We start from the raw sequence: 22508 nt of genomic DNA, 5'->3' as shown, positions 1-22508 counted from the left end.
TGTAGATATCTTCATTATCATTCTTCAAGGAGTTATTTTAGTGAGATGCTTTAAATCTCAATGCAAAATGTTTTTGTTTTTTGAAACAGCATACCATCGTTTTGAATTTTAAAAAGATACTGGGCAGTCAGCTCTTTTAATTGAATGGGTAAACACTAAATTTTTTTTTATCAATATATCTCATTGCCAAAACATAAATAAGAAAGTTATCTTTAGGAAGCAATTGGCATTGAGATCAAACATTGAATGTTTCACTCATTCATTAATACAGACAAACTGTGGGTATGGTTTGAATAACATCAATATTTTCATTCTGCAGCATTTCAAGTGTGGTTCAGATGATTGCGAGTTCTGTCTACCAGTGAAGATGGATTTGGATGAGTTTAGACAGTTTCACCTACTTCCTGATCCTGTTCCTAAGGACGAAGAACACTACAAGTCATTCAGGTACCAATTGCATGATTGTTCATTTACATTAACTGGATCCTGGAGTAAAAACAATTTCATCTTTCCAAATAGTCAGACAATAAACCCACCTGCAACGCCACTGATTGCAAAAGTTGCCACCGAGGTGCATATTTTTTCATTTATGTTCATAGTCGTCTTTGTGCTTTCACAATTTGCACCTTCAGGGAACTCTATGGGACCAAGACGTCTGAAGAGCATGTTCCATCATCGAAGCAAGCCAGTAAGCGACGTGGCAGTCTACCATTCAGTGTCAGCGTCCAACATGTACGCAATGCTAGCACCGTTCTTGAATGTGAAGAATGCTCAATGTAGGCGTGTACTGTACAGCAAACGCAAGCTTGGTAAGTGATTTGAGTGATAATCGAGGGTGATTGAAACAAATACTCAACTCCATTTTGGTCATTCTGACAAACATGAATTTAAAGATAATTTTCCCTTGGGTCTCTATGAGTTAGCCTACCATGTCTCACTGGCCATTTATTACAATATATGGAGTTAGTCTTTGTGTTAATTGGAAAGTGCTCATTCATTCATTCATCTAAAATGATGTCAAAATCTCATTTTCGCAAAAAACAGAGTTACATCTTTCTTTCAATGGCCCCTCAATGTTATAAAAGTAATGGGTATTTGTATCTATGAACTTCTAACAAGGGGGTTTAAAAAAACTTGCCAAGACAAACAATTCATTCTGCAAACCCCTTTCATATTAAAATTAATTTCTTAACATGAATAAAGAAATAATATACAGAAAAACATTATATTTTATTTATATAGGTCCAAGAGAGCTCCAGTGTCTTCAAGAGTTGCTGGAAGACACTGCCTTTGTCTGTGGTGTGAGACTCCGAGATCTTGACTTCCCTGCTACTCTAGATGGCCACAGCATTGAAGTTGCAGACCACATGTGTCGTGAGACTGTTGAGGTCCTCTATTACTCTGCTAACGTCTCTGACAAGATCTGCATTTACTGTTCGTCACTGGATATAACTGATCCAGACTGGCAGTTCGAGACTGCCACTGTGTACCCTACTTGTGACGGGTGCTCTAACCTAGAGGCAATTAAGATTAAAGGTCGTAAGACAAGAGTCTGATCTTTGTTATAACTTTGAATGCAAGACTGTAAACATTAGATTCAAGACTCTTGGATTGTTGTTGTGCATCCTGTGTTGGTATAAAACATGGTGCATTGTGCAAGAATGAGCACATTATTTCTATGTATAAAAGTTTCCACCCTGAAATGCTCATTTTGTAGCTTCAGGAGGTAAAAGTTGTGTTAAAATTAATATGCCAAAGACAATATGGTGCTTTCATTTGTGCAAAAAAAGCAAACAAATTGTATTTGCTTTCAAGCTTTAATAGCACTTGTGTAGAGTAAGTTGCTTGATTTATAGCTTCAGAAGGTAAAATGTGTGTGCTAAAATTAATATGCCAAAGACAGTATGCTATGGTGCTTTCATTAATTTTGTTTTATGACAAGATGATAACTTCAATTTGTGTGCAAGAGAACACACAGTGTACATGTGTTTCTATGTGATGTATCTTTCCATTGAATTTTTTTTTTAAATTTAACATGGTGCTTTTATTTTTTGTGCAATAATTTGGTTGAAACCTTATGTATTCTCCGCCCCTGAACATGTTATACTGGCACACCATAAAACTTCAGAACAATGTAAGCTTTATATGTTCAGGGCCAGAGAAAACATGAAGTTTTGACAGAACAGCTACAATATTTTGTTGTGCAACCTAAATTATCAAAAACTGTTTGTGCAAGTGAACAAACACATTTCCATGTATATAAGTTTGCTTCCAATCCAAAGATGTGCTAAAAGACACTTGTGTATACTAGATCAGTTTACCTCGTTGTGGCAGTAGGAAATTGTGACCTGTGTGTGATATAGCTATTTTCATGCTACAAATATGCATGCATCGTGGGTTCCCATCTTTGTTTTACACCCACACTTGAGTGCAATGCATTTGCATGCACAATGAATCCTGATTTACACTTCTCTTCAAGAATCTGACTGTTCTCCTGAAGTTTTTACTGTCACAAGGAGGTAAAGTAAACTATAGAGTAAGTTTGTAAAAAGGAGTGTACAATAGAACACACAGACACAGTGTAGTTGTATGTTAAGTGCATCTCAAAAGAGTATGATGGTTCTGGTGCTTTCATTTGTTGTGCAACCTAAATTGGAAAACAATACAATTTCCATGTATAAAAGTTTACTTTCAAAGATCTGTTTTAGGACCTGTGTCAAGTATTAAAGTTTTGACAGAACAGCTACAATATTTTATTGTGCAACCTAAATGATCAAAAACAGTTTGTGCAAGTAGACAAACTAATTTCCGTATAAATATTGCTTCCAAAGATGTGCTAGTGGAGAGTAAGTTTGGTTTGTAAAAAGTAGTGTGCAATAGAACACACAGACACAGTGTATTTATATGTTTAAGTGGTTCTCCAAAGACTATTATGGACTTCTGGTGCTTTCATATGTTGCACAACCTATAGGTTAATTTGAAGATTCCAAAGAAGATGTGCTTAATTAAAATTTGTTTTGAAGACCAAGTTGGTAAAATATTTGAGTGAAGCATGGTCATTACTATACTTTATTTTTTTATTTGGGCCTCAAAACATAGCATTCCGTAATTAACTTTGCACCGATAATGAAAGTTTGAAAATAATGAATAATGAATAATGAAACAGTCACCTACCCAGTCATGAAAAACTATGTAACGGGAAACTGGGCATCAACTTTCATTAGCCTAATATCAAATATCGCCCCCATTATGCTGCTTTGTGAAAAAACGAGAGCATTTTCAGCGTAAATGTGAATAAATAGCCAAATTTGCAATCCAATACCTTGGTATCGTGAATTGCATTCTGGGTAGGCAAGCAACAACAACAATTTCCGTTCAGTATGCCTAATTTAATGCTGACATGCTGTACAATCAATGCCCGGCCTGTATTGAACGGAAAATATTTGTTTTTTTTCGCACCGTTTCTGAACACCCTATAGACACCGACTAAAGTCAAGTCACATGACCTAAGCATGTCACCATCACATGTTATTTGTGGAAGAAGATACATTTTATAGTAAAAATCGCATTTTTGCCATTGTGAGCAGGTCAAAGGTCAAATGGAGTTCAATGTCATGTCACATGTGGGGACATGGTCAGTGGTGCTTGTGACCAAGTATGATATAAAATTGGATCGATTGAGCCCATATTTATTGGTCGAGCTATGAGTTTAAAATATTGGGACGAGGCGTAGTCGAGTCAATATTTTAAAACTCATAGCGAGACCAATAAATATTGGGCGTAAAGCATCCAATTTTATCATTATGTGTTGGATCCAATATTATCACAACTTGGATCCATCAAAACATAATAATGGTCAAAATCGGTCAAAGCATAGCAGAGCTATGGCGAAACGTGGCAAGTCACGCCAAATGCCACGTATTGCCAGAAAGAAAGAACTAGACCACCAGCCATGCCGCGACATGGCACACAAGATGGCCGAAAATGGATTTTCAACTTTTGAACTTAAACTTTGACCATTTGGGCCGAGGCTTTTATAGACTTCCTCCACCATTAATGGTGCATCACTGTAGCATATAGGGGCTTAATCCGTCTTCCATAGGCTGAGATATAGCCACTTTTCCGTAATTTTAAAAAATGTTTGGCAAATTTGACGTTTTGACCCCCTTAATGACCTTTGACCCCAATATAAAAAAAAAACCTCATCTACACCGAGAAAATGCATTGTTACAGTTTAAATTTAAAAAATCTACTATGCTTAGTTATGGAGATAAAAATTCTTGAAGTTATTTAGCTTAAAACCGGAAATGACGTCTAAATGACCTTTGACCAAAAAAATAAAAATACCGTGCATACATCGGGTAACACTAATGCATATATGAAGTTTATGTCACTCTTCGTTTTGAGATAAAAAAAAATATTTGATGATTTTTGACCGGAAGCGACCCCTTAAAGGGGGGTAACCCTATTGGTTTTGGATATGGATTGTCTTTAAAATTACATAATAATATCAAATATCGCCCCCATTATGCTGCTTTGTGAAAAAACGAGAGCATTTTCAGCGTAAATGTGAATAAATAGCCAAATTTGCAATCCAATACCTTGGTATACGTGAATTGCATTCTGGGTAGGCAAGCAACAACAACAATTTCCGTTCGTATGACGAATTTAATGCTGACATGCTGTACAATCAATGCCCGGCCTGTATTGAACGGAAAATATTTGTTTTTTTCGTACCGTTTCTGAACACCCTATAGACACCGACTAAAGTCAAGTCACATGACCTAAGCATGTCACCATCACATGTTATTTGTGGAAGAAGATACATTTTATAGTAAAAATCGCATTTTAGCCATTGTGAGCAGGTCAAAGGTCAAATGGAGTTCAATGTCATGTAACATGTGGGGACATGGTCAGTGGTGTTTGTGACCAAGTATGATATAAAATTGGATGGATTGAGCATGATACACAAAGATATTGGTCGAGCTGTGAGTTTTAAAAGATATTGTGCGAGGCGATAGCGAGCACGATATCTTTTAAACTCACAGCGAGACCAATATCTTTGTGTATCGTGCGAAAGGATCCATTCAATTTTATCATTATAAATTTGAGAATCTGTTTTTTGGTCAAAAAAATGATTTTTGGTCAAGAATGTGATTTTTGGTCAAAAATGTGTTTTTTGTCAAAAATTGATTTTTGGTCAAAAATGTGATTTTTGGTCAAAAATGTGATTTTTGGTCAAAAATGTGATTTTTGGTCAAAATTGTGATTTTTGGTCAAAATTGTGATTTTTGGTCAAAATTTTCTCGATTACATTCTGTAACCGCCTAAAAGTGGTGTCGCTGAACGGTGTTGCGATATCTATATTCTACATGTATAGTGATCATGGACTGCAAGCTGATGCAGAGACCTCCGTGTTCAGGTGAAATTGGTCGCCAATATCCAGAATAATTGGTTTTTAAAAATGTGTATAAAGTATAGGATGGAAGATTCTCAAAGCATAATAATGGTCAAAATCGGTCAAAGCATAGCAGAGCTAGGGCGAAACGTGGCAAATAACGCAATAGGCACGATGGTTGACGGAAGAAGAAAGATCCCAAGCAAGACAGCACAAGATGGCGCAGCCTGCGCCATCTTGTAAAGACGAAAGAAGAAGAATTGGCAAAAGACAGAACACAGCGAATTTGCAAATTCGCTGTGTAATGATGAGGAACTAGCAATGTGCCTGGCACCACTATCTGCCAGGTTCATACAAACTAAGCATGAATACCCTTGAACCATAGTGAATAAATAACCTGGTGCCACTTTATTGAAAGTGTGTTCTGTGGCACAACCTTTTGTGGGTAAAATGTTTATTTTGGGAGATTTTTATGCTGGAGCAGTACAAACTTCTGGAGGAAGAATGACCATTTCAGTATTGCGTAAGCTCTGCTAATGCCATAGATCTTACCTATCGAGTTCAAGAATGTGTGCTTTCCTAGCTAATGCAGCAAGTACTTCTAATGTTCCTTCAAGCACTGATCCTTTAGCACTACTGGTAGCCTGCTTGGGTTGCTGTATGGAGGCTAGTCTGATCAACTTATTAAGTAGCTGTAACTTATTGCAGTGTGATATGGCTGATGATATGCAATCTATCTGTCTACCTGGTGCCTGTGTGGGCTATCAAGAAATAAGCAAAATATAACATACAAAATGATAAAGAACATATAATAATTTCAGATTCAGCCTCTAGTTGTGGTCAGGGTTCATCTGTTCGATTTATTTTGAAAAATGGGCACATCAATTTTGTGGAAAAAACATTATTTAGGTGATGTTCTTATGATATTAGCATATATGTTTACATTGCACAAATTGCTATACAAGCTGGAATTAGTGTAGCTAGCAGGTTGTCTAAAATGGGGAGCATTTTGCTCTGCTACACCAGGTACATTAAACGCTGTCTGCGGTAGTGTTTTTGCAGCTCTTGTAAAAGCTGGAAAAAACCACTTCCAATCACTTCATAGTCCACCCAAACCTCAATGGTCTCTTCAGAGTTTTGTTCAATGGTACTGCAAAACTGTGAATAACAAATTCTGCTTCATCTAACTTACATCTATAAGTGGAGCTGATGGGTCAATTTCCATAATGGAGATATCAGACTGGTCCAATGCATCTTCCCTCGCCACATTTCCCCCACCACCACCACTTAGCAATGTTCTACACACATCCTCGCTATGACACACCATACAACTCAATGTCTGCAAACAGCTTATTGCTGATGCCTCCAAGTTAGCAAGCAGCAAATTGCCTTCTCCTCCACCAGGACTGGATGATGGAGAGGAGACTTCTCCTGAACACTCTGGATTGCTACTCCCTCTGCTACTGGAGGCATTTTCAGATGACGGCACGCTGTCACACAAGATGGTCAAGTTTTGAACAGCTTCCAGATACCTATTCAGACGCTCTTCAATCAAAGGCAATAATCCGAGTAAAGAGTCTGAAGTGTTGTCACTAGGATGGGTATCGTCACCATCAGATGAATTGTGAGGTGGATTAAGAATGGAATGAAGAGACCTGTAGGCAATGTCCTCATTCTCAGTGCATGACTGCCATGGGAGTGGCATATGGACGGGTGATTTATCATTGGGTGACCTAAAAATACAAGAGAGAGTCAACAAGAGAGTGAAAAAATAGTCCTGATGAAGGCAGAGACACATCTGATGAAAGCTCTACCATTCACACAGAGACCAGCTGCACTGGTACTGTGATAACCAACGGCATATTTTGTAGAAATACAATAACTTATAGAGTGAAAGAAAAACAACATTTCTACATAAACGATACACACATTGTAATTGAATAGAATATTTTGGCAATATCAATTTCATTAACTTGGTCCTATAAACACAAAACAGTTGTGATTCAAATGTTTTCTTCTTTACACTACCAATGGTCTTACCTCTTGGTCTGAGTAGGTGATAACTTTCCTGAATTTCTCTCCACAACCGCCACACCAAGGTTCATTGTGACATCCTTACTGAATAATTTCAGCAAGCCTCTACCGTAAGCCTCACCATCACATTCTGTAAGATTCAAACTGCTTGGTCTCTCCATCAGTTTGCCTAGTAATTGAGTTCCTCTGATGCAGCCTATTTAGAACAAGTTTACAAGACTGACTTAGAACATAAAATAATTGCAGCCACAGCAAATTGATATCTTATACAGATTCAGATACAAACTGGTTCCCATAGAGTATTTGTAAAAGCATTCATTCAACATTTGTCATGTACATTAATTTGCTGCTCAGTATTAATACCTCTACAGTATTCACCTGTACACAATATCAGTGAAAATCAATTCCCAAGCAATTGTCTATACCGTTTGTTATTCTCCAATCATGTACTAGGTAAGAGTAGCACAAGACAAGAAGAAACTGTCTACAAATTTTTACTGCACAAGTACCTAATCAATTTGATGTCAGTTGTTTGACTGATGCAATGATGCATCCTTGAGGTACTTTAATTGAGTGGTAAATCTTGAAGTTCTAGGGAAAATGGGTCTATCATTTTGATTTATTTTATGTTTGGACCTGTTATGATACATTTAGATTTAAGTTTCAGTACTATACTACTTTTTAAGCCTGTATATCATTTTTGTATGCTTATGATTATCATTTGGTTTTGCTGTGTATTGTTATGATGTGAAGTCCATAAGGGCCTTTGAGCTTCAAATGCTATATTCAATGCTGTGTCATCATATTAATATTATCCTTGCCTTTCGATAAGCGTGAACAAAGCACTGGGCCAGCAGCAACTTCTTCAGAGGCTTGTTTCTTTGGTGTGCCACATACAACAGGTCCTGGAGTGAATGTCTGGCTTGCGGGTGCTGGCTCCACTGGCGGTGGCGCCACTGGTGCAACTGTTCCTTTCCCTGTATCAAGTCAAGATTATGCATACATAAATGTGGGTAATCAGATTGTTTCATATTCCATTTCTATCTTACAATTAGGTATAACATTAAAACAATTTGTTTCCAAATTTTGAGTTATATTGCTCCAGCAGCTTTGATATGACCGATCTTGAACCCTCATGCCAGCATTCCAAGCCCTTTGGATACGAGAGTCAAAACATGTATTTGAAGGCCCCATAGAATATTGTGTGTGAAGAAATAGTGGATTTACTCACTTTAGTACATTTTGGCTTACAAAATCCAAACAAAACGTCTTTCAGCCCTAATATTGCACAGGGTCAATGAGAAACACATGGGCTTTCCACTGATACCAAAATCTCTATGTTGATAGAGAAACAGAGGTGATGATGATGTTGCCTATTTTAATCAGAATTTAATAAGTGTCAATACTAACCAGGACTAGTTAATGAAGGCATCCTTCTTGGGCTATTCCTCTGACCTGTTGACAACATTAACCCTCTAACTTTTGGTGACTTTTTGGTCCCTGAAGAAAAGTTGTTCTCCATGAACGACTCCTGAGTTGGGAAGATATCACCACCACCATTCCTTGGTGATCTCTCCACTTTGGTCTGTTGACTGGATCCTCCTAAGGCTACTCTTAGGCTACGTCTAGGTGGGGTCACTTGGCTTGAGACCGGGAAGGCTGCTGGTCCATCTGAGGCTTGATGTCTATGCTCAAGGTTACGGTACGAGTCCTGTGCTTCACGTAATTCCACATTCTTGAACTCAAGTTGTGTGCGTAGTTGTTCCACCTGTTTTTCAGGAAATGTAATATTTAGACAAGTTAATAAAGCTTGCAGTTATTGTATTGTGGTTAAAATAAAAGCAAGTTAAATCATTCCATCTGTATCAAATATGTCCCAAATTCATGGCCATTAGCTATCAGAATTTTCAAGTTGTTTATTTCCATATGGCACTCCACAATATGTGATCAGTCAACCAACTGTGGCAACTGGCAAGACAAATCAGTAAAACACTGTGCAAGATATAGACTATGCCATAGTCGAATTTTATTAAAAATATGTTATTATTAGTCATGATGAACCCATTTCGTTGAACTCAAAATTATACTGATGTTTATTCAAATTAAAGTATTCAATAGTAAAATGGTCATAAAGAGTTTAAAATATCAGATTATTAGTGACAAAAAAGTAATTGAATGCAACACTATCTTGCATAATTATAATGGCTCACTTTAATACTGGAAATTTCTGATTTTGGAATCTACCAGTTTATTGATAGCGAACCCCGAAAATCCGACTATGGACTTTGAATTTTAAGCAGAACTTTACCCCGGACTTTGCTCTCTAAAAACACACTGTCAAGCATACTTGTTTATCAGTCCATTAACCACAAGTACTAAGCATGGTATAGTACAAGACGCGCTAGATGTTTGATGAGAGATTAACTTTCGGCGTCAACACAAAAGCGCCCGCAAATACCACAGATAGTTGTGTACGGTGTAGTTAATAGTAATGGCGCGGGCCCGGAAGATTTAAACCATAGCGAGATATGGGCGACCAATCACAAGGCAGATCCATTTAAGGGCTGGGGTATGAGCGTTTGGACAGTATTTATTTTGGGACATTAGAGCACATCAGACATATCAATTGCATTCTGAATACGAAGAATGTCATTCTGATATCAAATAATTTTGATTTTTGAAATTAGCAATTTAATACACATTTTATGGCAAATCATTAAAAATTGATATTTTGATATTTAACAGTACTTGAAGTAAACTTTATAAATCTGATGATTTATACTTAAAGTGTATGTAGGTGGGATGAAAAGCCGACGATCAATTGAAAATTTTGACCTTTCAGTATTGAAGATATGGATTTTTTTCCCAAAACACCAAAAAAATTAGGTCTTTTTGGGAAAAAAATCCATATCTTCAATATGAAAGGTCAAAATTTTCAATTGACCGTCGGCTTTTCCTCCCTGCTACATACACTTTAAGAATATATCATTAGATTTATATAATTTACTCGAGGACTGTTATATATCAAAATTTGAAAAATATCAAATTTTATAATTTGTCATAAAATTTGTATTATATTGTGATTTTCAAAAAATGAAAATTATTTGATATCAGAAAGACATGCTTCATATTCAGAATGCAATTCGATAGGTCTGAGGTGCTCTCATGTCCCACAAAAAATACTGTCGAAACGCAATAAATGCTCATTTTAGATCCCTTAAAGATGCATTACATCATGGCCAGTTTTAGTTAGGCCAGAAATTGGCCTAACTCTCCATAGAGTCCCGTGTTAAAAATCTTAACCGCAAGGCAAAGTCAGTAGTCCACTTGGGAAGCTAACAAACAGAGGGAGTGCGGTGACTGAAAAGATCAGATACAGATGTGAAAATCCATCAGTTGCACACAAATCAATATAAATCATAGTTTTATGCTTAAATGTAATAGCCAGAGTATGCAAAATTGGCAAGTGGACTACGGAGAAGTATATGCAAGATAAGGCTTTATTAGATAAGGTTTCATACTGCATTACAATCAATAACATTATTAAAAGGTATTTAAAACACGTAACTGTGCAACATTTAGTTAACATTTTCAACAGTTGTACATAAATTTGTAAGTGCAGGTGACAATTTCATGGAATACTTCATCGGTATCACAAGTGCCAAGTGCTCACCTCTCTCGCTAGATCCTTCTCTTTGGTGCTTTGGTGTGTTTTGAATTTCTCCTCAATCTGAACCTTATCTACCTGCAACTTGCTAACGTCCGACTTGTACTTGTCCAAGTTTTGACGTAAAACCTTGATCTCACCGTCCTTGCTGTATCGCTCCTCCTTGAGCACCTTCAGCTGAGGATGAATAATGCAACAACAATAATAATAATATTAGCATCATTCAATTGCTTAACTAATAAGGCTCCTAAGGCAATTACACTGGTATCAACCAATGAATAACTACTCTCTCAGGTGACTGGTATCTACATGTACTGGTACCAATGAATAACTTCTCTCTATTATAAGATAACTGAGAACAATCTTAACATCTTGCCATCAGAATATTGTTGGATTTTTTTTATTAGTAATCTTACTAGTACCTCACTTCTTTCAAAATTTATCTGTCAATACTTAAGTGCCAACATTAAACCTACTCGTAAGGTCATTTTAAGGTCATCACACACTAGTGGAATAATGTCAGAATGTTGGAGCGTGGGGTGTGTGATTATTATTCTTTTCTCTATTTTTAGCATAATTTTTATGAATTGCACTACAATGTAGTGTATGTTTGCATAATGTTCCTAATGCCTCTATCTACATGTATGTTGTACAGTACTCATATTAGGCAAAAATCCATACCGGGGGGTATATGTTTTTAATTTTAGCATTAAAGCTTCCCTGGATTTGATTCATTCTGTTTTCCTCTGGATCAATTTCAATACTGCACCTACCTGTCTGTTGTTAGTTTCCAGCTCAAGTCGCATTTTCTCCACCTGCTGTTGGTACAGATTAGGCCTCTGAGAAGCACTCCCTTCTTGTGTCGCTGTTGGCAAGTCCGGTGATTCCCTGGTAGCTACAGAGCCAGCGGGGGGAGTCAGGTTAGTTCTGACAACTGACTGGTGTGGTTTCAACTGTCCAGATCCAGACTTCCAAGTAGATCCTCCTGCATTACCGACTGAAGATTTGAATTGACCATGATTTGAGACAGGTTTCTCATGCGCTAAACTTGCTGATGGCAAGCTAACATTACTCTGTATTTTGTGAGGTTGAAAAGTACTCTTGGGAGGTTCACCGAGTTTCACAGGGGACCTGGGGTTAATGTTGGAGGATCCTGAATTATTACGAGATCTGCTTTGACTACCAGTTTTTGGAGGAGTGCCACCCCCTGATAAAGTGGGTGAAGGCGGTTGATAGTATATTTTGCTGTTCTGACTAGCTCCATAATTGACTACGTTGCTTTGTTTGTTGTATGGATGTGTACTTGATCGTGCTCCTTGAGTGTGTTTAAAAGTGAATTTACTCACAACTTGACTTGTGGATGTACTTGGGCCACCAGCAAATGGTGGAGTACTGTGTGGTCTCCGAGCCACATTGTTATTAGTGTTCCTACCGTGCCCGGTGTCCGCTTGTTTTGATGCAGTCGCTGGAAGTTGAGCAGGTTTTGGTACAGGATCTCTCTGGGTTGCCTGAGATTCTACCAAGTCACAAACCCTTAGTAAGTCATCATCAATGATCATGTTATCATCCCACGGGTCGGACTCATTCATGGTGTCCACCAGTGTGCTACATCCTAGGCGTGGCTTTTTCCTTGCTGGAGTGGATGTGCCTCTTGGTGAAGCACCAGCGTTCAAATTTGACTGGCGAAGGACATTATTTCCATAAATGCCAGGCTGTTTGCTTCTAGAGATAGCTCCAGTGAACAGTGGGTTGGCAGCCATTTTGATGACATTGTTCTACATGTATACAGGAAATCGCACTAGCAGCAAGTTTCATGTAGACCTGTAAATTTATGGGAGAAATAGGAAGGCATTATAAAAGCTACAACAATATACAAAGGTACTGTTACCTGATATTGTTGATCATTTTAAGAGCTACTTTTTTGGCGAGGGGAAAATGGCTTTGCGAAAGGGCTTATTGCTGGTCCATGTAATTTATGGTTACTACAACTTACTAGGGTTTGACTTTCACAGTATCATCACAAAAAGTGTGATGCATTATTCCTCAAGTATAAATTAATGACCGATCCGTGCTTCATTTATTAATCCAGAAATACTCCCAGAATGAAATCACAAAAAATTGAAGATTGCTGGAGCAGTATTGTGGTTTCCTACATAATAATAATAATAATAATAATAATTTATTTCTTATATAGCGCAGTACAATATAATATCTCAAAGCGCTTTACAATAAACATGATAATAACACATTAAACAAATTTAAACATGGAAAGCAAATATATAAATTACACTGGTTAAAAAGTATGCACATATTTAAAAACCAATTAACATGATTAAGAACAATAATTAAAACCTACATGTATACCAAAACACTGCAAAAAGATAAGCTAACATTGCACATTTAACGAGCGCAAGTACACTGAAACAAAAAAAAAAAATTATGTGCAAGGTAAAGCTTAAGTAATCATTTAAAAATACAGCATAATTAATTACACATGAAAAAAAACAGTATCAAAACGCGAGGGAACCAAACTGCGGAGGCAAAGACAATTAAAAAGTCGATGCTTAGCGAAGGATCAAAAATGTAGACCAAAAAAGGCTCCTATGAATTATTAAAAGCAATTTTAAACAAATGTGTTTTGAGCTGACTTTTGAAGTGTGCAAGAGATGAAGAAGATTTAATGTGAGCCGGCAGTTTATTCCACAGAAGGGGTGCAGCATTACAGAAAGCCGCTCGCCATAAAATTGAGTTTTACCCTTGCTGGTAGACGGAGTAGGTTTTGTGGCGCAGAGCGCAGAGATCGGCCAGGATTGTATGTGATTAAAAGATCGGTAATATAAGATGGAGCAAGATCATTTAACGCTTTAAAAGTGATAAGCAATATCTTGAACTCAATACGGTACACAACAGGGAGCCAGTGGAGATCGAAAAGCACTGGCGTAATGTGATCGCGATATTTGACCCTTGACACCAATCTAGCCGCAGAATTTTGAATTCGCTGCAGCTTGGCAATGTCACACTGAGGAAGACCAAATAAAAGACTATTACAGCAATCCAATCGCGAAGACACGAAAGCATGAACTAACCGTTCTGTTGCGTTTTGGTCAAGATATTTGCGAATCTTACCTATCCTGTAAATGGCAAAGGAGGCAGCCTTAGACACATTTTTAAGGTGATCTTTCATATCAAGGCTCTCATCAATGACCACACCAAGATCACGCGCTGCTTTTGATGCACTAATGGCTGAGTCTCCAATGGCAAGAGGTGGCAAAGAAAGTCTATTTATAAAACGAGAACAAAGATGGATAACTTCCGTTTTAGAGTCATTTAGCATTAACTTATTGCACACAGCCCATGCTTTGATATCAGACACACATTTCTCAAGCTTGTTTATACCGTCGAGACGCTTTGATGGATCTAAAATCAGATACAGTTGTGTATCGTCCGCATATATCATGTGACTCAAACCGTGGGCTGCAATTATGTCACCTATAGGTGCCGTATACATAGAAAAAATAAGGGGCCACATACCGAGCCCTGTGGGACACCTTCATCAAGCGGTATTCGTCAGATAAAGTACCATTGATATCAATGCACTGAGTACGGCCTTGTACATATGAAGAAAACCACTTCAGGGCAGTGTCTGTGATTCCGTAGCGTTGACACAAGCGCCGAATAAGAATCTTATGATCAATTGTGTCGAACGCAGCTGAGTAATCGAGTAATATCAACACAGCTTCTTGATGTTTGTCTACTGCCCGAAGTAAGTCATTCTGCACACGTAGCAAGGCCGTCTCAGTGCTATGAAATTTACGAAAGGCTGACTGCATCGGTGAATGCAGCTTATTCTTATCTAGGTAAGCATGAAGTTGAGAAGAAGCTATCCTCTCAATAGTTTTGAACAAAAACTTCAGGTTTGAGATAGGTCTATAATTTTTCAGCTCTTCTTGATCAAGGCTGGATTTCTTAAGCAGCGGGATGACTCGCGCAACTTTAAGCCCGATGGCATTTCTCCTGTCAACAAAGAAGTGTTTACCAAATGTGTTATAGTAGGAAGAACAGCTTCCAAACATTGCTTGAGAATAACAGCGGGTATTGGGTCCCACGCGCACGATTTTGCAGCCGACCCAGTGATGGTCTTAGCGACTGTGTCCTCAGTAACAGCACTAAAAGATCTAAAACTACTGCAGCAACGTGTATCGTGTATGTCAACCGATGGAGAGTTGTGAACCGAGCTATCAATATCCTTACGCAGATTTTTGATCTTTGCATGAAAGAAGTCGGCAAACTTATTTGCCAAAGACTTCGCGTTATCATGAGATGGAAGAACACGCGATGAAGCCGTTTCTGGTCTGCACATTTTATCCACCAGCCTGAATAGCTGCCGATCATCGCATTCAGCAATCTTATTGCGGTGATAATCACACTTAGCTTTTTCAAGCTTGCGAGTGTAGATTTGACACTGATCAACAAAGATTTGGCGGTCTATCTCTAGTTTGGATTTCGCCATTTGCGCTCATGGCACCGTTTTAAGCGTTTTGCTGCACGCAGATCTTCCGTGTACCAGGCGCATTTGGCGCAATGACATAGTTCTCGTCTTAAGAGGAGCATGGCGATCGAGAAGCTCACTGAGAACTTGTTCATATTGAGATACAATGCAAGAAGGATCTTCCGATGGCGCTGTGTATAGCATCGAGGTCTTGATGTCGTCGTGGAACTTAGCAGCATCGATCTTGCGAAGCTCGCGGTAACACACTGTTTTCTTTACAGGTCCGGGACGCGAGAAATCAACGCTGCATTTTACTGCATAATGATCTGACGGTAGGCCTCGGACCACCTCTACCTCGAAACCAAATCTTCAACATTTCTGGTGATTAACAGGTCGAGGGTATGACCATGACGGTGCGTTGCTTCCATAACATGTTGCTGGAGACCAGCAGAGTCCAGAAGATCTTTCATGGCACTGGCGTTTCTATCATCACATACATCAACGTGGAAGTTGTAATCTCCAACCAATATGGTTCTGGTAGGGTCGACTGACACCATCTCGAGCAGCGTAGAAAAGTCTTTGAAAAACGCATTTACTGTCAGTTGGTTTTCTTTAGATGGCGGAGGCCTATATATGATGATAAGCCTGAGGAGCGATGAGTCACTAGCGACAACTGTGAAATCCATATGCTCGAAAGAGGGGAATGTCAGATTTTGGTTTTCATTAACATTAAATCCTTTGTGCGACAAAAGACAAATTCCACCCCCTCTTCTACCTGTGCGAGGTTGATGGTGCACACGAAAATGAGGCAGTGTGTTGTTCAGATCAGCCAGGGGGTGGCTGTCACGATCGCTACCAGTCAACCAAGATTCTGTGACAGCAAGTAGGTCTACATTATGGTCTATGATAAAATCTGAAATTGAGGTGGTTTTGGTTTTCAGTGAGCGAAGCGTTCCATGTCGCAAGACATGATTTCGGAGAGACTTTCTCTTTGGCATGATTGCAGTTTTAATATTGATAAGATTCTTATCACATAACATACGATGATTTGTGTTGGATTTTCTCTGTCTGACAATAACACGAGCTTGTCTCTGATTATTTATACCAGCACGGCAGCGGCGTCTCTTTGTTTCAATGTTCAGTTTCTTTAACTTCATAAAGCGTATCATCATTGAGACGATATAAATGTTTGAATGTTCTGACATGTTTGCCAATATTTAGCAGCATAGTCCGACCATAAGAAAAAAGAAAACATGGTGATAATACGAAGAGTGGGTGATTGACCGGGTGATTGACTTGTACAAAAGATGATGATCACATCAGTCACGGATGAATAACAGGTAGATCGATCACAAACCACGGCAATACAGTAACGTATATTGGCTATATCAAAACAACAGTCACAAAATGGTGCGAAATGTTCCAAAAACTGCCTTCAATAGATCCGTTAAACAAAAATATTCAGCTCAAAAGTTTCTAGAGTACTTACAAAAGTTCCGATTGGTAAAAGATTCAAACAATTATTGCACAAAAATGAGTTTAAGTAGATTTTGTTGGAGAGGCATATCCTCTCACCGGCTGCCGTACTGAAGCGCCATCATTTTACATCCTAACCCTAACCCCAATCATCCAATCACACCTGCATGATGGTACTTAATGCAAATGACTGATCGGCCGATTCAGAACCAGAACCAGATTAGTACAATAAATTATGTGCATGACTTCCGAATTCAGAGGCATGCATGCCACTGTGTTGGTTACTTCGGCCTTTCGGTAGACTGATTTAGTATGGTATTGTTCTTGTGTCGATACGAACACATTAATTCATACTTGCGTCAGCGATGACCATATATGCCCATAATTCAATCTCATTTATTTATTTATTTTTCACATTTCTGTACAAATAATTATATTTAATACATTTCTGTTCAAATAATTATATTTAATACTGCTTTTGTATCTTTTTCTTCAAAACACCCCTACCCTCCCAATGGTACAGCCCTAATTTCCATTCATGGCAAAACGTCGAGGCCATGTGGGCGTGCTTGTTTCCAGGGTCTTTTGCGCTGCAAGCCATTCTCAATTAAATTGGAGTGATCGCCACACACAGTACTATGACAGGAGCGCTGAAGTTAGTTGGGGTTTCCCCAGGTCCGGGCCAAAGGTCACGTCAGCAAAACAGTGACAGAAACAGCAACAAACCAACAAAAGCGTGAGAACTGGCTAGCGCATTGTGATGTGCATGTAATTCACCCCAGAATTCACCTTTGTTTTTGTTCAATAACTTAAATTTTATGGACCAGGAGTAAGGAATTATATCCATCTGTACAACGTTTCAGTTGATTTGTGAGCTTGAAAGTTGTAATGTTTACTTTTTTACCGGTCCCGATTCAGAACTGCCGATCATGATCGGTGCGTCTCTATAACATCAAACAGGTTGTTTATTTTGTCAACTTGTTATTGTTTTAATTGTCAATATTGTAATTATTACATGATTATATTATGTAGGTATGCCAGGTGAATTTAAATTTGCCATCAAACTGCATCATTTTATATATCAAATTAAAGCCCTTGAGTAAAGAAAGCCAAAACTGAAAACCTTTTTTGTCATACTCATAGCACTTTCCGTGGCAAAGTTACATCTTTTCAAAGATCGACTTTCATCAAAAAGATTCTGCTAGCAAAATTCCCCAAAACAGCATTACGGGGTGTTTCTAGATCTTAGTCTCATGATGATAGCAGCTTTTTTTAATGTTTTTGCTATCAAAATCCCTCTAAAATTCCATGTGTGAGTGTCTCATCACCATAAAAAATCATATATTTGGGTCAAGTGAAGTATATAAAACATATTTATGTAGGTTTCCTTGCAGTGCTGTACGGTGCGACCAATTTAGGCGCATTGGCGACTAGATTTTTTTCTGATGCGAATAAACCTTTAATCCTTGGCGCCAATGGCGACCAACTGTTGAAGCATTTATTCGCCAGCAAATCCAAAACGTGTAAATAATGTAGTGTTCAATAGTACAAATGTACAGCTATGAATATCATGACATCTCAATGGGGACTTTCTGGAAAACATATCTATAGGCCTACACTGTACATGCTGTGTATGGAGTATGTTGATTGAGTACAGCAGCTATGATTCATTCAACGCAACATGTGGCTGTGACAGGAAACCCCTTAAAATTGAGCGTAGATATAAACATTGTGGCAGAATGACTTGAGAAAAGTTGGAATACGGTGCGTTGGCCTCGATTTTTTTACTTGGGAGCAAAATTTGGGCGCCTAAATTTATAAAGTTAGGAGCCATTGGCTCCTCAATCAGTTTTTGCACCGCGCAGCACTGTTTCCTTGACCGACCTGTTCTTGAAAAAAATTGAAATTTCTTTGTAAATATGTATTGTGTTTGGTCCCCGGTCTAGGCGAATTTCGCTGACTAGCAAATGTGTTATATACTTTGATCAGCTTGTAATCGGCGGGAATTTTAACATCGCGGATTAATATCAATATTTTTTACTTAGAGAATTGTCTTATGAAAACTCGCCAGAAAAATCACAAATTAATAATTCAAGTCCTATACTTGTCTACTTTCTTTAACATGCACATTGTAGATCTTCCAGATGAACAATATCACTCTTAACAAGGATCTACTTTTTCGGCGTAGTGGTAAAAGCCTAACAATTCTCCCCGATTACGAGCTGATCAAAGTTATAGGTTTGCCTGGCATACCTATATTTTGTGACATATCGCTCATTCTACAAAATCCGGTGCCAATCCACTATAAAAATTGAAAAAATAAAAGTTGTTCAAAAAGACCTGCTTTTTGTGTTTTTTAAGAGTACATGTATCACTACTTTCAGATGTAAAAAATTGCCAACACCACTTGCATATTTTTCTTTCAGGAAGTCATGATGTTTTTTAACACTAAAACTCAATGTAATGTGAGCTACGTTACCGACTACAAAATAGGCTGGTTTTACTCAATCCAAGGTCATAAAAAGCAAACTAAAGATCACTTGAGTGAAATGTAAAACAGATTTCATCATTTCATAGAAGTTTTGAAGATGCGTAAATGAGTGTGTAACGTAGCTCACAGTAACGTAGTTCACTGGTTTTAATGTTTTTAATGTGATTTGCGAACGTTAGAACGTTATGTCGGTTAATTCTAATATAAATGGGGTTCGACCACTGGTACAATGTAGCTTTCACATATTATTAGGAAGTACATGTAATACAAGTGCATACTATAGAATTCTGGTAACGTAGCTCACCAATCTTAACATGGTCGGTCGAAATTTCAATGTTTACAACATTTCTATGCCAAAAATGCTACAGCATCACGATTTTACTGTGATTTTAAAACCTATGAGTGTTTCCTTTCAAAAACCGTAAGTTACATTGATACCTCTGTTTTACTTCTTTCCAATAACGTGTGTTAAAAAGGGGTAACGTAGCTCACAGCATTTTGGTGGAAAGTGCAATTTATTTTAGAATTACACAAAGACGTTTTAATCACTAAAAAATAATGTTGATAAACAAAATGATGGTGCGTTATGTAATTAAAAACAACAAATATGTAAAGAAATCGCATTTATTCAAAGAAAATATTCAGGGTTAGATGTGACACTTGAGCAGTGGAAACACATTTTTAGCAATTTTTGAGCCTTTGCAAGGGTTAATCAGGCTGAAGAAAGCATTTAAAGTATGGAAAACTATATATGTCTGTATAGATCTCGTTGAGTTCTACCAGAAAAACAACATATTTGATGCCCTAAATGCTCGACAAAGTGTTTGTGGACCAAAGAATGGAAAAAAGGCTATTGGCACCGGATTTTGTAGAATGAGCGATATACTGATTACACTATAGGCACTTCCTACTAACTTGGTAAGACCTCGTTCGAAATTAGTTACTACAAATTAGTGGTAGAGAGTCCAATACCCATGATACCTGTGATGAATCTGTTATCGGCTTTGTTTACTTCCGAATTTTCATTACTTTGAATTATTTTAGTACACATCAATTTGTAGGTATGCTAGGTGAATTCAAATTTGCCATCAAACTGCATCATTTTATATCAAATTAAAGCCGTAGCCCTTGAGACTTATGTTGAGTAAACAAAGCCAAAACTGAAAACATTTTTTTCATAGCACTTTCCGCAGCAAAGTTACACCTTGTCAAAGATTGACTTTCATCAAAAAGATTCAGCTAGCAAAATTCCCCAAACCGCCTTTCCGGGGGTGTTTTTAGATCTTAGTCTCATTATGATAGCAGCTTTTTTTAATGGAACTGCTATCAAAATCCCTCTAAAATTTCATGTGCGATTCTCTTATCACCATAATAAAAAATCATATATTTGGGTCAAGTGAAGTATAGAAAACATATTTATGTAGGTTTCCTTCTTCGGCCAGTTGTAGGCCTATTGAATTTCTATGTATAAAATATACATTGACATTGTCGGCGAATTTGGCTGACTAGCAAATGTGTTAAACTAAGGTTTGCCTGGGCCGAGACGAATATACCTCGTCAGACTCTCAGGCCTGGCATACAATCATCATACCTACAATTTGTGTCATGCTAAATGCTTTTGATTCTGATGCGATTTTAGCTCTATCCTCACATCCATAACCGATTATTATCAGTAGCCCCAGTCAGTGGCCTGATTTACTGATTGAGGAGAGATTTCTTGATCAAATGTTACTGTACAGTACACTGCTGACTGCCAGACAAGGTGACCGCCACTAAAAAATAAAGTCTTAATCAGATTTCATTTGACAGCTTAACCATCGCGTATACGCGCGTGACGTCAAGCGTGTGCATTGGACCTTGTGCAAATAATACGCGCTGGACGGCTAGCAGTACGCTTAATTTGTCAAAGGGAATCTGAATAAGACTTTAGTGTCATAGGTAAAAAATGTCACTCAGTGAACATGGTGGTGAATAATTTTGTTCTCATTCAATCTCAGATAAATTCGTACTAGAAAATACACTTTAATGTCATTGCTATATATTTCAAAATGAGTTTCCAGGACAAAATTCAATCAATTTAGCGACAACGATCTATATTATAACAGTTTTAGCAAACAATTTCTACAGTTTGTTTACCTATTTTCTTGAGTTTCTTTCAGCCCACGAGGCGCGATTCGTATTTTCCCATCAAATTATCAAAATAAATAATGCTATTTTTAGATCTGACTGTATTTCTAGTATTTGCTGCAGGATTTACACTCTTTCTTTTTTCTTAAAGGAAACACAAAACACTACTCACTAATTTCAATGAAAATGAAAGTGATATCGAAATAGTTTCGATTCTTATTCGACTTGTTGTGAATGGACTAATTTACTTAGTACTTAATAAAACATTTTGGTGATTTTTATTTCTTTTAGTAAAGTAAAAACAGGAACTCTCTTAAACAGTTTCGTTTATTTTACTTGCACGAAAGTGGCGTTCATACGAAAACTATCAGACCTGCTGAAGAGGTTGTACGGCTGTTGCCTACTTGAAATAAATTCCAAACCTGATAAAATGAATGCAGCTTTGAATGTAGATTAAAGCGCTCAGAGGTATTTCTGAAACATGCATATAGGCCTAGGCCTACATGATCTTAAAACATACATTCAAATACAACAAATATGAAAGAAAAGTTTTCCGCCCGGGGTTTTCCGCCCGCCCGCTTTTTATTGCACCCCCATGAAATTTAATTTAAATAAAAATTCCTTTAAAAAGGAACAGGGCGAGCAAATGAGGAAGTGTCAAGATATTAAAGGTGTAGTGATTTTATTGTTTGAACTGTTTCTATAATTCGCATCGATCATAATTATCTTGCAATGAGACTGCACAGTGTATGGACAGTGTAGCCTATTTGTCTAATCATTTTGACTATTTAATTCTATTCTGACCATTGTGATTAAAACAGGCTTT

General features: G+C 37.7%; 3 protein-coding genes across 3 annotated transcripts in view; 1 reads left to right on the top strand and 2 right to left on the bottom strand.

The window, feature by feature from the left end:
* LOC140147297 (ATR-interacting protein-like) overlaps positions 1-21756 on the bottom strand; it is a 34320-nt gene extending 12564 nt beyond the window's left edge. Inside the window, exons 1-8 of the mRNA XM_072169075.1 lie at positions 21692-21756; positions 11873-12920; positions 11106-11276; positions 8843-9200; positions 8254-8409; positions 7439-7628; positions 6591-7131; positions 5951-6159 (exon numbers count right to left, since the gene is read on the bottom strand). Coding sequence (XP_072025176.1) covers positions 5951-6159; positions 6591-7131; positions 7439-7628; positions 8254-8409; positions 8843-9200; positions 11106-11276; positions 11873-12859 — 2612 coding nt within the window. The 5' untranslated portion in view covers positions 12860-12920; positions 21692-21756. The remainder of the gene's footprint in view (positions 1-5950; positions 6160-6590; positions 7132-7438; positions 7629-8253; positions 8410-8842; positions 9201-11105; positions 11277-11872; positions 12921-21691) is intronic.
* On the top strand, positions 328-3224 carry LOC140147708 (uncharacterized). The gene is made up of 3 exons (XM_072169474.1): positions 328-447; positions 633-809; positions 1243-3224. Exons 1-3 carry the CDS (start codon positions 378-380, stop codon positions 1554-1556), a joined length of 561 nt encoding a protein of 186 aa, XP_072025575.1. The 5' UTR covers positions 328-377; the 3' UTR covers positions 1557-3224.
* LOC140147295 (uncharacterized) lies at positions 12911-15609 on the bottom strand. The gene is made up of 4 exons (XM_072169074.1): positions 15227-15609; positions 14631-15113; positions 14186-14377; positions 12911-12920 (listed from the first exon to the last, which is right to left on the bottom strand). The coding sequence occupies exons 1-4, from the start codon at positions 15607-15609 to the stop codon at positions 12911-12913; spliced, it is 1068 nt and encodes a 355-aa protein (XP_072025175.1).
* Positions 21757-22508: the final 752 nt, after the last annotated feature.

The sequence above is a fragment of the Amphiura filiformis genome, chromosome 3, assembly GCF_039555335.1.
Source record: "Amphiura filiformis chromosome 3, Afil_fr2py, whole genome shotgun sequence".
Classification (NCBI taxonomy): domain Eukaryota; kingdom Metazoa; phylum Echinodermata; class Ophiuroidea; order Amphilepidida; family Amphiuridae; genus Amphiura; species Amphiura filiformis.
This window is presented reverse-complemented; position numbering and strand designations above follow the sequence as displayed.